The sequence below is a fragment of the Muscardinus avellanarius genome (genome assembly GCF_963383645.1).
Source record: "Muscardinus avellanarius genome assembly, chromosome: 5".
In the NCBI taxonomy this organism is placed as follows: Eukaryota; Metazoa; Chordata; class Mammalia; order Rodentia; family Gliridae; genus Muscardinus; species Muscardinus avellanarius.
The window spans coordinates 57,527,816-57,539,358 of record NC_137790.1 but is presented as its reverse complement, the minus strand read 5'-3'; the positions used below and the strand labels follow the sequence as shown (position 1 = coordinate 57,539,358).

The window sequence follows — 11,543 nt, the reverse complement described above, 5'->3', positions numbered from 1 at the left end:
GGGGGTGGAGATGGGGATAGAGGTGAAGATATGGGGATGGGGTGGGGGTGGGGTGCGGGGGCGGCGGGACGTGACGGGGAAGCCTGACCACCGTGCGCGGCCACCAGGAGCGAGCGGGACTGGGCGGGGAGCGCGGGGGCTGGACCGAGCCGCGGGCGGGGAGGGCACCGCAGGCAGCGGGCGGCCCGAGTGTGCATGCGCGGCCCCGCGGGCGGGGGGCGGGGAGCGGCGAGCGGGCGGGGGCGGCGGGAGCGCGCGTGCGCGCGGCCGGCAGCCTGGGCGGCGGGTCCCTCCTGTGACAGCTGCGCCGCCGACAGTCAGTCCTGCCTCGACCGTCGGCGGAGGCGGCTGCTCCAGACACCTGCGGCGGCGACCCCCGGCGGCGCGGAGATGTGGCCCCTGGCGGCGGCGCTGCTGCTCGGCTCCCTGGGCTCGGGTGAGTGGTCCCGGCCGGGCTGGTCCTGGCCCCGGGTGGCCTGGGCGGGGGTGCGCGGGCCCTGCGCCCCAAGCTGAGCGTGGGCGGCCTGCGGGGCCGCAGCCCCTTCCCCCGGCGCCCTCGCCCCGTCCGCACCTCCAAAAGCCCCGCGGAGGAGGCTCGGAACCGCGCAACTCGCGCCCAGGCGAACTGCAAAGAAAGGGCGCGATGGGGCCCGGGGGCAGCTGCCCAGGCCCCCGCCTGCGCACCCCTAGCCCTTCCGACGAGCATTCGGGGTGCAGCGGGGAGAGTGCGAGGGCCCAGGCCTCCTGCGATGAAGTGCGCATTTTGGTAAAGGCGCCAGGAGGGGTTTTGCTGGACCGCGGGAGCATCCGAGCGAAGGGGCTAAAAAGGACGCAAGTTTCATTTGCGTCCCCAGCATCTATCAGGAGAAGCTTCTGGCCCATGTTTTTGGTGGTGGTTTTAATCTGAAAAATAAGCTTCCTTGAAACTCATTCTCCTGACCCCCCACCACCACCCAATGCCCCTTCGGCACTTTAATACATTGCAAATGGTGGGTTGAAGTTTTCTCTCGCTTTACTGGGGGAAATGGGCTTAAAAGTTAAACAGGATTTCGCATGAAATATGAAGGCAGTAATCTCATATGAAAACGCATGTAGAGCAGAGTGGGATTTGGTGTATTTTGACGCCCAAGAACCTCCACTCCTCCCCCCGACACACACACACACACACACACACACACACACACACACACACACGGCATTTTATTATCTTAAAAAAAAAAAAAACACGCGTGGTTTCTCTGTAGAAACCGAGGACGGAATGGGAATTTTTCTGGCTCTTCAGTACCTATCCCACTTCATATCTATAGAACCCTTTGTGAACTTCTTATAAGATTTGGAATTGAGTTTGAATCGAAGTAACAATTGTTACATTTATCCTAGAATGCTCAATCGATTTGATTTTTAACTGATTATTAGCCTCAACGTGCCATTCATAAAGACAGTGTCTGGGAGCTATTTCCAAGATGCCCTTAAGTCCCTGCTCACTACTTTCTCCTCTTCAAGCATACAGGATGTCGGAGCTGTTAATAATAAATATCTATCATGTAAATGATCCCTGGTAGGTGTTTCCTGTCAGGATCTTGAGTGTGCTTGGTGCCAGTATTGTTGTTAGAGCTAAAATAATACTGCCTTCAAATACCTGTTGTATAATCAGAGAGCTTTCGCATTGAGCTAGCTGTAAATCTGTAATAAAATATCAGTAATTCAGGCCTTTGATGTCAAAGCCTGTTAGAAGAGTAAGAAATGTTAACCATGTATTATTTTCAAAACAGTGGTCCATTTTCAAGTAGATTAAAAAGAACTGCTGCAATGACACTTTGGAAGATAGGAATTTTATTAGACCTTCCTTGGTTATACTTAAGATCACATATTAGTTAAGACGCATTTCCATTCCAATACTTTATGTATTTATGCGTTCAAATTCCTGAGGAATTCAGGATTTGTACAATTTTATTGTATTTGTTAATATTAAACTGAAGAAAAACAAGATGCAAGCATTATACATTTAAGTGTTGAATATAAAACAGTGATAGTGTTTGTCACAGGTAATTTGGATTTGTAAGTGTGTTTAATATGTAGCTTCAAAAGAACGTGCATGATTATATGTTAATAGTCTCAGAACACAAGTAGTTGTAATCCAGGGGATTGGGAAGCCTGAATTCAGGATCTAGAGAATAAGAAAGTAATGGCTTTGTACATTCATTTGCAATGAAGATTGATTTTGTTTTCAGTTTCATTTTTAAAGCACTGGTAATCGGGGAGTATTTCTTGGTAACCTCTACAGTTTCAGTAACCTTGAGGTAAAGGAAGTTAATCCAAATACCCCTTTCAGCCAATGAAAGGCAGACTGTATCTCACTAGTACAGTCACAATTATGGTTTCCAGAGTACACAGTGAATTACTATACCCCCATATATGTTCAATTATATGTTGACAAGAATGCATCAACAATTTCAGTGGTATTCACTAACTAGTCAATACAGCCTTAAATAAATAACGTCAGGGATGTGTATGAAATATCTTTTTACTGGTTGAATGATTTATTGTTCAAAGCGACTTTTGCAAATCAGGGTACATATTATTAAATTATAAAAACACTTCATTATCTAAATGTACCAATATTCTGCTTGTTTAGATAAAGAAGTTTTCTTTTCTTGAAATGCATATGTTAGCTCTAAAAGAGTTGCCATTTTAAGGACCAAAACATTCTTATTCTGGGCCCATCCTATCTAGAGGCAGTGTGATAAGCCATCACATTAAATGCCTGCCATTAGGACACTTGTTCATGCTATCATCAGTGTTTTAACAGATGTCTTATCTTTTCCACTGAGGTGTTAATGGAGATTTGAAAGACCAGGTTCTAAAGATGAAAAATAGATGTCCCCCCCATATATAAATATTCTAAGTACATGGTTTATCAAAACTAACTTCACATTTCTTAAATGTGAATTGAGCGGTATCAAGTATAGACATTACTTTTAATACAGTGATTTTTTTTTAGTTTTGTTTGCCATCATAGCTTTTTATATAGGATAAAAAAAATCTCTTTTTATATGTTTCAGCCTAATATAATGTAGCCTGGAGTTATCATAAAGTTACTTTCACTTTATGTGCTAGTGCAGATACTTACTCTGTGATAGAAGAATAATAGTATAAGATTAATTTTGCTGAACTCATTGTAGTTCTAAAGTAAAAAAATAAAGAGCACCCAGGAATTCAGATTGTAATGTATCTAGACCAAGACAACAGAGCCTGGATTTTCCCTTTGTGGTTACATGGAGTAGAAACAGTAAATAGAAGCCCCACACTCCTCCGACTACTTCATTCTAGATGTATGGAACAGTTGCATAAGATTGAGAATCCGGTCAACCCCAAGGTTTGAGAATTAGTTAGGAGAATTAATGTGCATATTTGAATACATACCACATTTACAGGTTAAAAGACAAGGCAAGGGGTTTGACAAGTGCAGGGTCTGTCAAAATTGCATTTTTCTTTGGGCATGGTGGTGGCACATGCCTGGAAGCCCAGTACTTGGGAGGCTGAGACAGGAGGATTGCAGATTTGATGACAGCCTCAGCAACTAGCAAGACTTAGCAACCTATTAAGACCATTTCAAAACAAAAAATAAAAAAATGCTCAGAGTGTAGCTTGGAGGAAGAATGCCACTGAGTTCAATTTCTAATATCAAAATAAAAAAAAATGTCCTTTACATTTTAAGCATATGTGAGCCCATCCACTTTATAAAGCCCACTTGGTTATATAGATAAATTTCAGACTGTATATCTCTTAATAACTTGTGGTTTAGTTTAGAGAGAATAGATACTGTTGTTGTTGTTGTTGTTGTTGTTGTTGTTATTGTTATTGTTATTCCTAAATGATAATGTACCTGAAGTTCCTGGTAAAGCTATAATTCTGGATGTAACTGACTACCCTTGGCCTTATAATTCTAGGTCAACCACTTCTGTTCTTATAAGAACACTTTAGCGGGGGCATTGCTTTGAGTCAGAACTAAATAACTTGTGGTCACCCCATGTTCCCTAGACCTTTATTTGAATCTCCACCGAGAAGAGATCTGACTAGATCCTCCTTTCTGTATCTAACATGATTCAGTCTAAAACTCTTAATTCTTCATGCCAGCAGGCTAGATCTCAGGGCCTAACAGGTAGGATTCATTTGGGGTAGATGTCTTTACTGAAGAGCATTACTTCGTTTACCTTAGCAGCTGTTGGGGCTTCTCACTCTACTTCTGAAAAATCCTTTCTGAGTAGATAATTAACTTCCTACTCCACTGGAAAAAATAGTGGTGAGTGGTTTGGACTTCCTCAATTGCCCTCCCACCATTACTAAACTAATCTATAATACCTTAGACAACCTCCTTCTCATTCTCCTCCCTCGCCTAGTTTTAGAAGAAGCCCTATTCACCTTTCCAGAGGAGGAACAACCTGTCTACTGCCCTTTCATTTCACCACCTTGGAGATAGCATAATTCTTCATTCTTGTGTCTTAGATCTTACCCTCTCCATTCACTTTTTACCCTTAACTTGCAGCCATAATGAAGTTTTACCCCATATTTTAAAAGGAAAAATTTCAAGGAGAACCAAAAAAATCCTGGCCCATGTCCCTGCCTTCACACTCTCAGTTGTTGCTTTTTTCTTCTTGAAAATTGTGCCAAATTATTGAACGAAAATTTCCATTGTTTTTTCTGCTCCCATTCATTTTCCCAAGTCAGTCTGCCTCTGATTCTGCTAGTCTGTTGACATGGCTGCCAGTGAAGGAGCTGATGTTGTAATTTTCAATCTAGCTTCCATTTTACTCATCCCATTTGGCATCTCTTTCATCCAGGTGAAGGGTCTTCCTTGGAGTCCATCATGGTATTCCTTTTGCCTTATTTCTCACCTTTGACAATCTGCTCCTTAAGCATTGGTGTGGCCCATGATTTGCTTTACCAGATCTCTCCAGTCAGGCTCCTTTATATTATGCTCATGATTTCAATTACCAGCTCTCTTCTTGGTGGTTCCCCAAGTCGTTATGGCTTCAACCTTTCTTTTTAAGTCCAGGTTGGCATACCTGGAGTTAACCTGACATCTCCACTTCATTGTCAGACTTAAATACTGAAAAAGATATCCTTCCCAAATCTTCAAGCCTTTTGTTTTTCTCTGTAATTAATCTATAATGAATGGTGTTTGGGTTAATGATTTTAATTTTTTACTTTTTTATCTTCCTAGCCTTTTCCATCTGACTTCTGCTATTTTACTTCTTTGACTTATAACTGTCATTTTAGAGCCTTCTCTTCGGTTGTCACTTATCTGAACTTTTGCTGTAGGCTCTTAATGGGTCTTCTTCCTATCTCCTCTCCCTTCCTGCCCTCCTTCATTTTTCATACTGCCATCAGTGTTATTTTTTAAATTAAAATAAATATGAGTGGTTCACTATTGCTTATAGTATCAAGTCTAAACTTCTCAGCATGGCATTCATGGGATCAACCCTTAGGGTTTTCATTAACCATTTTTCTAACCTCATTTCCTAGACATCAGTTGAATAATTTTCTGCTTTCAGTTATTCAGTTTATTCATCCCTCTGTGTACATGTTGCCTATTCTATCTAGAAAACCCTCTCTTTCTATACTTCTCCTGCTCATCAGTCAAGACCCAATTTTACCATTACCCTGTAGGAGCATTCTTAGATACCTGCATGTGGTCCTTTTAAGGAACTTTTCTATCCAAGTTTGCAGCTGACATGAGATTTTTCCATTAAAATATGAAGCTGCATGATTCCATAGGCAGGTTGATAGAAATAAGGAGGGGTAGAGAAGAGTGAATCCTCTCCCATATGAATTACAGAGTTTCCTTTTTTGAAACTCATAGTTTATATGTTTTACATTAATAAGAACTGTAGTATTGAGTCCTACCTTCTGGCCTTTTAGTAAGCTCCATAGGATATCAAATAAAGATATTACACACCTGTAATCCCAGTACTTGAGAAGCTGAGGCAGGAGGATCACAAGTTCAATACCAGTCTCAGCAGCATAGTGAGACTCTTAGCAACCTAGTGAGACCCTATTTCAAGCTAAAAAAAAAATGAAAAGGTCTAAGGGCAGGTGTAGATTGAAGGTAAAATGCCTCTGGGTTCAATCCCTAGTTCAAAGAGAGGAAGAGTGAGGGAGAGGGATAAAAAGGAGAGGGGGGGGGAGAAAGAAGAAGAAGGAGGAGGAGGAGGAGGAGGAGGAGGAGGAGGAGAAGGAGGAGGAGGAGGAGGAAATTGTTCTACCTTCTGAGACTAATGAAGAGATTAGTTAAGTATCATAGTAATTATAATATTTGATAATAAGTACAGTGGCAACACTTGGAAAGGAAGATGATGGGAGCAGTCAGAAGGGGACAAAACTAGTCAAGAGGTACAGAGACCAAAATGAACATCTCAACAGTGCTTTGGCAGGAAGAGCAAGAGCTGGCAAGCTACAGCTGCCACTTCATTGAGCAATTACCATGTATGTGAAAGGTACCACAATAAAAATGTTTGTTGTCTCATCTTAAGAAGGTCTCTGCAAGGTAGATGCCATGACTGCCCATACATTGTAGATGAGGACATTGAAACACAGTGGTTTAAGCACCTTGCCTAAGGATCTACAAATATGAAGTGCTTTGAACCAGATCCTGATTCAAATATGAGTATTGTATCAGGATCTGGCTCCCATACACCACACACCAGGGAAAGGCAGAGGTCTCTGTAGGTGGGGAAACAGCAGGTTCCGAGGCCCAGAGATGAGAGTGCATCTGCATATTCATAGGATTGCAGAAGGTTATTATGATTGGAGTTTGGCTGGGAAGTAAGGGAGTACAGGTGAGGCTGTAAAAGATCTTGAAGGATCTCATTTGTATTCCATGCTGATGCACTTAGAATTTAGCTTGAAAAAGGAGGGAGGGGGCTGTTGTTAAAGTACAACAACAGGAGTGTACATTTGCATTTAGAACAGTTATTTTGGGAACTGTGGAAAATTCACTGGGCTGGGATGGAGGCATGTTGAGGGTGGTGGCATAGGGAGCCGGTTATAAGGGTGTGGCGGTAGTTTAAGGGACAGAAGATGAGAGTTTCATTCATTCCTTCATTCGACAAACATTGAATTGAGTCTACTAAGAATTCTCTATAATTTGGGAGAGGGAGAAATATAGCATGATTTCTGGATCCAAATCTGTTTTACTGTAGATAACAGAAAATAGGGAGGAAGGGATTTGGGAGAAAAGTAGCAAAGAGCCGAGTAGGTTTTTGGACTTGTTGACATTGAAGTTACCTTACTGCATCCAATTGGAAATACATAACAGGCAGTTGATTGTCCAAGGTTGGCAGTTTAGAAGATGGATAGGGCCTGAATTGGTAAAAATATTCAGGTAGTTAAAGGCCTGAGAAAGAGGAAAATACTTGGTGAGGGGCTGCTGACTGTGGAGCTCTTAGGGAGTACTGACTGAAGCTCTTAGGCGCGCCATCATATAGTGGGAGCCAAGGTATAGAGCTAAAAAGAAAAGGCTAGGATGGGGAAGACAAAGCAGGGGGAAATTTCTCATTAAGAGGTAACATAGAAGCTAGGTTTGGGGGGCATATGTCTCTAAATTCAGTACTTAGAAAGCTGAGACAGGAAGATCACAGATTTGAGGCCAGCCTCAGCAACTTAGCAAGGCTTTCATCAACTTATTGATACCTGTTTCAAAATAAAAAATGAAATAGGGCTGGGTGTGTAGCTCAGAGTTAGAATGCCCCTAAATTCAATCCGCAGTACCACCAAAGAGAGAGAGACCATAGAGGCCAAGGGCAAGACAAGAGAAAGCTCTGCCTGTTGGCTCAAGACCCATAAAGTCAAGATAAAAAGTGAACTGTGCACAATGGGTTTTGCAAGGGATTCTAGGTGGTTTGAGCAAGACCTGGTGTAGTGAAGCGTCTGGGGGTTTGCAGATATGGAGGCAGGTAACAGATTTAAGGAGTGTGCTAGATGTGAAGAAGTATGTCCAGATTGTTCTTTTAGGGTGGTAGGAAAGAGACAAGTACGTGGGAATTTTTTTTTAAGTTAGTGAATATTAAAGCTTTTTTTTTTTTCAAGTCTGGGGATGGAACCCAGGGGCATTCGACCTCTGAGCTACACCCCCTGCCCTGTTTTTTATTCTTTATTTTGAAACAGGGTCTCACTAAGTTACGGAGTACCTCACTAAGTAGCTGAGGCTGTCTGCGAACCACAATCCTCTGGTCTCAGCCTCCCAAATGCTGGGATTATAAGTGTGCACTACCATGCCCGGCTAATATTCAAGCATTTTAAAAGATGACTTTGAAAAATACTTCATAAATGGAATAGGGGGGTGTGGGAGGCTAATAATCAACTCATAGAAGTCCTGAAAGAGAGAGAGATGGGTTGGAGGAAGAACAGAAACTAGCTCTCAGGTGAAGGAACTCCTTTCTGCAAAGGAGGAAATGGCAGGAAAAGAGATGTGGACAGTTGGGGTTGCAGCTGAGTTTATATGTAAGGGGTGGTAGAAGCTTCTGGCTTCTCTCTGAAGGACTCAGTTTGAATTAAGAAGGGGAGAGGGAGAGGGAGAGAGAGAGGACTCCGTCAGAGAATGTAGGGTAAGAATCCAAAGGAGAGGGTTATAAAGAACTGTTAAAAAAAAGAGAGAAAACTTGCCCAGCATGATGGTGCACACCTGTAATACCAGTACATTGGAGGCTGAGACAGGAAGAGGATCATAGGTACGAGGCCAGTCTCAGCAACTTAGACCTTGTTTCAAAAATTATTTAAAAAATTATTTTAAGGGCTTTGAATGTAGCTTGGAGGTAGAATGCCACTTGGTTTCAACCTCCAGTACCAAAAAAGGAGAGAAAACTTATATAAAACATGTGAAAAGGAAAAGATTAAAGGTCCAGATAGGTGGAAACTAGCAATCTTCTTGGTCCCTAGTAGTAACACAGATTTTCTTAGAAATCTGTAAGACACATTGCTCTTCTGCCTATTCATAGCCCCATGTCCATAGGGGTGACTCTCATAGCACTTCATTAGATAAAGTGTTTGTCATTCCCTAGATGGTTATTGTAAGCTCCTAACAGATAATTCCTACATTATCTTTATCATTGTATTACTCTCCTCTTCCATCCTATCTTGATGATCATATCAGGAAATTCTTAGCAAATGTGTGTTGCACTTTTAAAATTTCTGAACTAGACTTGTGTGTGCTTGCTGCCATCTACTTTGAGGTTTTCGAGACTTGATTTGAGATAGATTGTATTAGTGGTATTCACAGAAGTCAGAAGGTCTAATACCTCTGGCACTTGATAAACAATAATTGTTTTGCTTTATTTGCTAATATATGTGTACTCTAGCATCACTCTTTGTTAAATTTATTTCGTTATCTATTCTCTGGTTTATGTTGCTATAAACATCTTATTTATTCAGAATTTTCTTACTCATGTTGTCTATTTTTTTATTTGCTCCCTATATTTTTCATCCTATATTTTCTTCACTTTACTATTTTCATCAGAAGACAAAAGAGAAAAACCTCAGATCAGATTATTTCATTACTTAGTAGTTGTTTATAGAGGTTAAAAGATAATAAAGTTAACATCTGAAGTGATATTTTTGGACTGCCTTATTATTAATTACTAGTGAAAAAGTTATTCACATCACAGTTAATCCAGGTCAGTTTCACTTTAAATCTTACATCGTTTATCCTACTTCAATTGCTTCAGATCTAAAATGGTTTTATTATTTTTTAAAAAAATACAGTGTGCCAGGCCTGGTGGTGCACATTTGTAATCCCAGCATTTGGGAGGCTGAGACAGGAGGATCATGGTTCGCAAACAGTCTCAGCTACTACTTAGTGAGGCCCTTTGCAACTCAGTGAGACTCTGTTTCTAAATAAAGAATAAAAAAAATAGGACTGGGGGTGTAGCTTGGAGGTAGAATGCTCCTGGATTCCATCCCCAGTTCTATAATAATAATAGTAATAATAATAATAATAATAATAATAAAGTATAATTAATGTGTTCTGTAATTCTTTAGAAATTGTATTTTCTAAATATTAGTTGTAAAATTGTGGATTATTTACCAACTCTTTCTTACCTAGTCTCCTCAAAACATTTGATAGGATACTGAGCTGTTCATTTGTATCTCTTTTGTGAAAGAATACTTTTAGATTGCTTGTATGAATATATTTTTAATTTTTAAATGACTCATAAAATATATAATGGACACCTGTCAATCACTCATTAATTAAAGAGCAAACCAGCAAGAAGACAACATTCACTTAAAGAAAAATTGAAAGAGCGGAAATATTTATAGGCAAGCAAGAATGCTGAAATGAATTTGCTAATAGATACAAAATTAGGCAGTACCCTCAAGATGATAGAATGTCCTTTTCTTTTGGAAATTTTGCTTCTACCTGGTGGAAATCAGTTATAAAACAAATTTTATTTGTATCTCTTTGGACACCCATAATTCCCATTACCATCAGCTTTTAACAACTTTTTTTTTTTACAACTAGAATATTGTAAAACAGTTTGAAGCCAGTGCAAGGCACAAGCCTAAATAGAGTCAGATAATTCCGCAGGATCTGTTAGCCAGTGCTCAGCACTCCACTGAAAGGACACCCAGTAATCTTTTTGTCAATTTCAAAATCTTCCACTACATCCTCTGACACTTACCTTCCTTTTTAATTCCAAAGTCATCACCCCTTTATTCTCTCCTGGCACACTATAGTTTTCCCTTCTCAGTGCTTCTCTCTCGGGAAATTCACAATGCCAAGGTTTTGAAGAATGCAATTTGGAGTCCATGCCTGGGGCTTCCTAATATTTGGATGTCTAGAAATGTAGAGAACTGGAAAGAAGTGAGCCTTAGATGCCCATAAAGCTAGTTTAGATAGCAAATTCCCAGAAGCATAAGAATTTGGACTTGTCAGAAAAAAAGATCTAGATTAGTACTTTAAAATGCCATATTGAGCCGGGCATGGTGGCGCACGCTTGTAATCCCAGCGCTTGGGAGGCAGAGACAGGAGGATCGCTCAGGTTTGGAGCCAGCCTCACTGGCTTGGGAGACCCTGTTTCAAAAAAAAAAAATTATATATATATATATATATATATATATATATATATATATATATATATATATATTGTGTGTGTGTGTGTGTGTATGTGTGTGTGTGTGTGTGTGTGTGTGTGTGTGTGTGTGTGTGTCTGGGAGTGCAGCCTAGAGGTAGAAGGGTTTCCAGGAACCCCAGTACCACCAAAATAAATAAATACATAAGTAAATAAATAAATTAATTAATTAAATTAAATGCCATATTGAGCCGGGTGTGGTGGCTCACTCTTATAATCCCAGCACTTGGGAGGCTGAGACAGGAGGATCACACAAGTTCAAAGCCAGCCTCAGCTACTTAGTGAGGCTCTCAGCAATTTAGTGAGACCTTGTTTCCAAATAAATTATAAAATAAGGCTCAGGTGTATCCTCGAGGTAGAATGCCCTTGGGTTCCATCCCCAGTACCACAAAAAAAAAAAATGCTATATTGTCTAGT

General features: G+C 40.8%; 1 protein-coding gene across 1 annotated transcript in view; it reads left to right on the top strand.

The window, feature by feature from the left end:
* Window positions 1-390: 390 nt before the first annotated feature.
* Window positions 391-11,543, top strand: part of CD47 (CD47 molecule) — a gene marked incomplete at its 5' end in the record, with an annotated part of 60,814 nt that continues 49,661 nt past the window's right edge. The window contains one exon of the mRNA XM_080695579.1: window positions 391-436. Within this exon, the coding sequence (XP_080551705.1) occupies window positions 391-436 (46 nt within the window). The remainder of the gene's footprint in view (window positions 437-11,543) is intronic.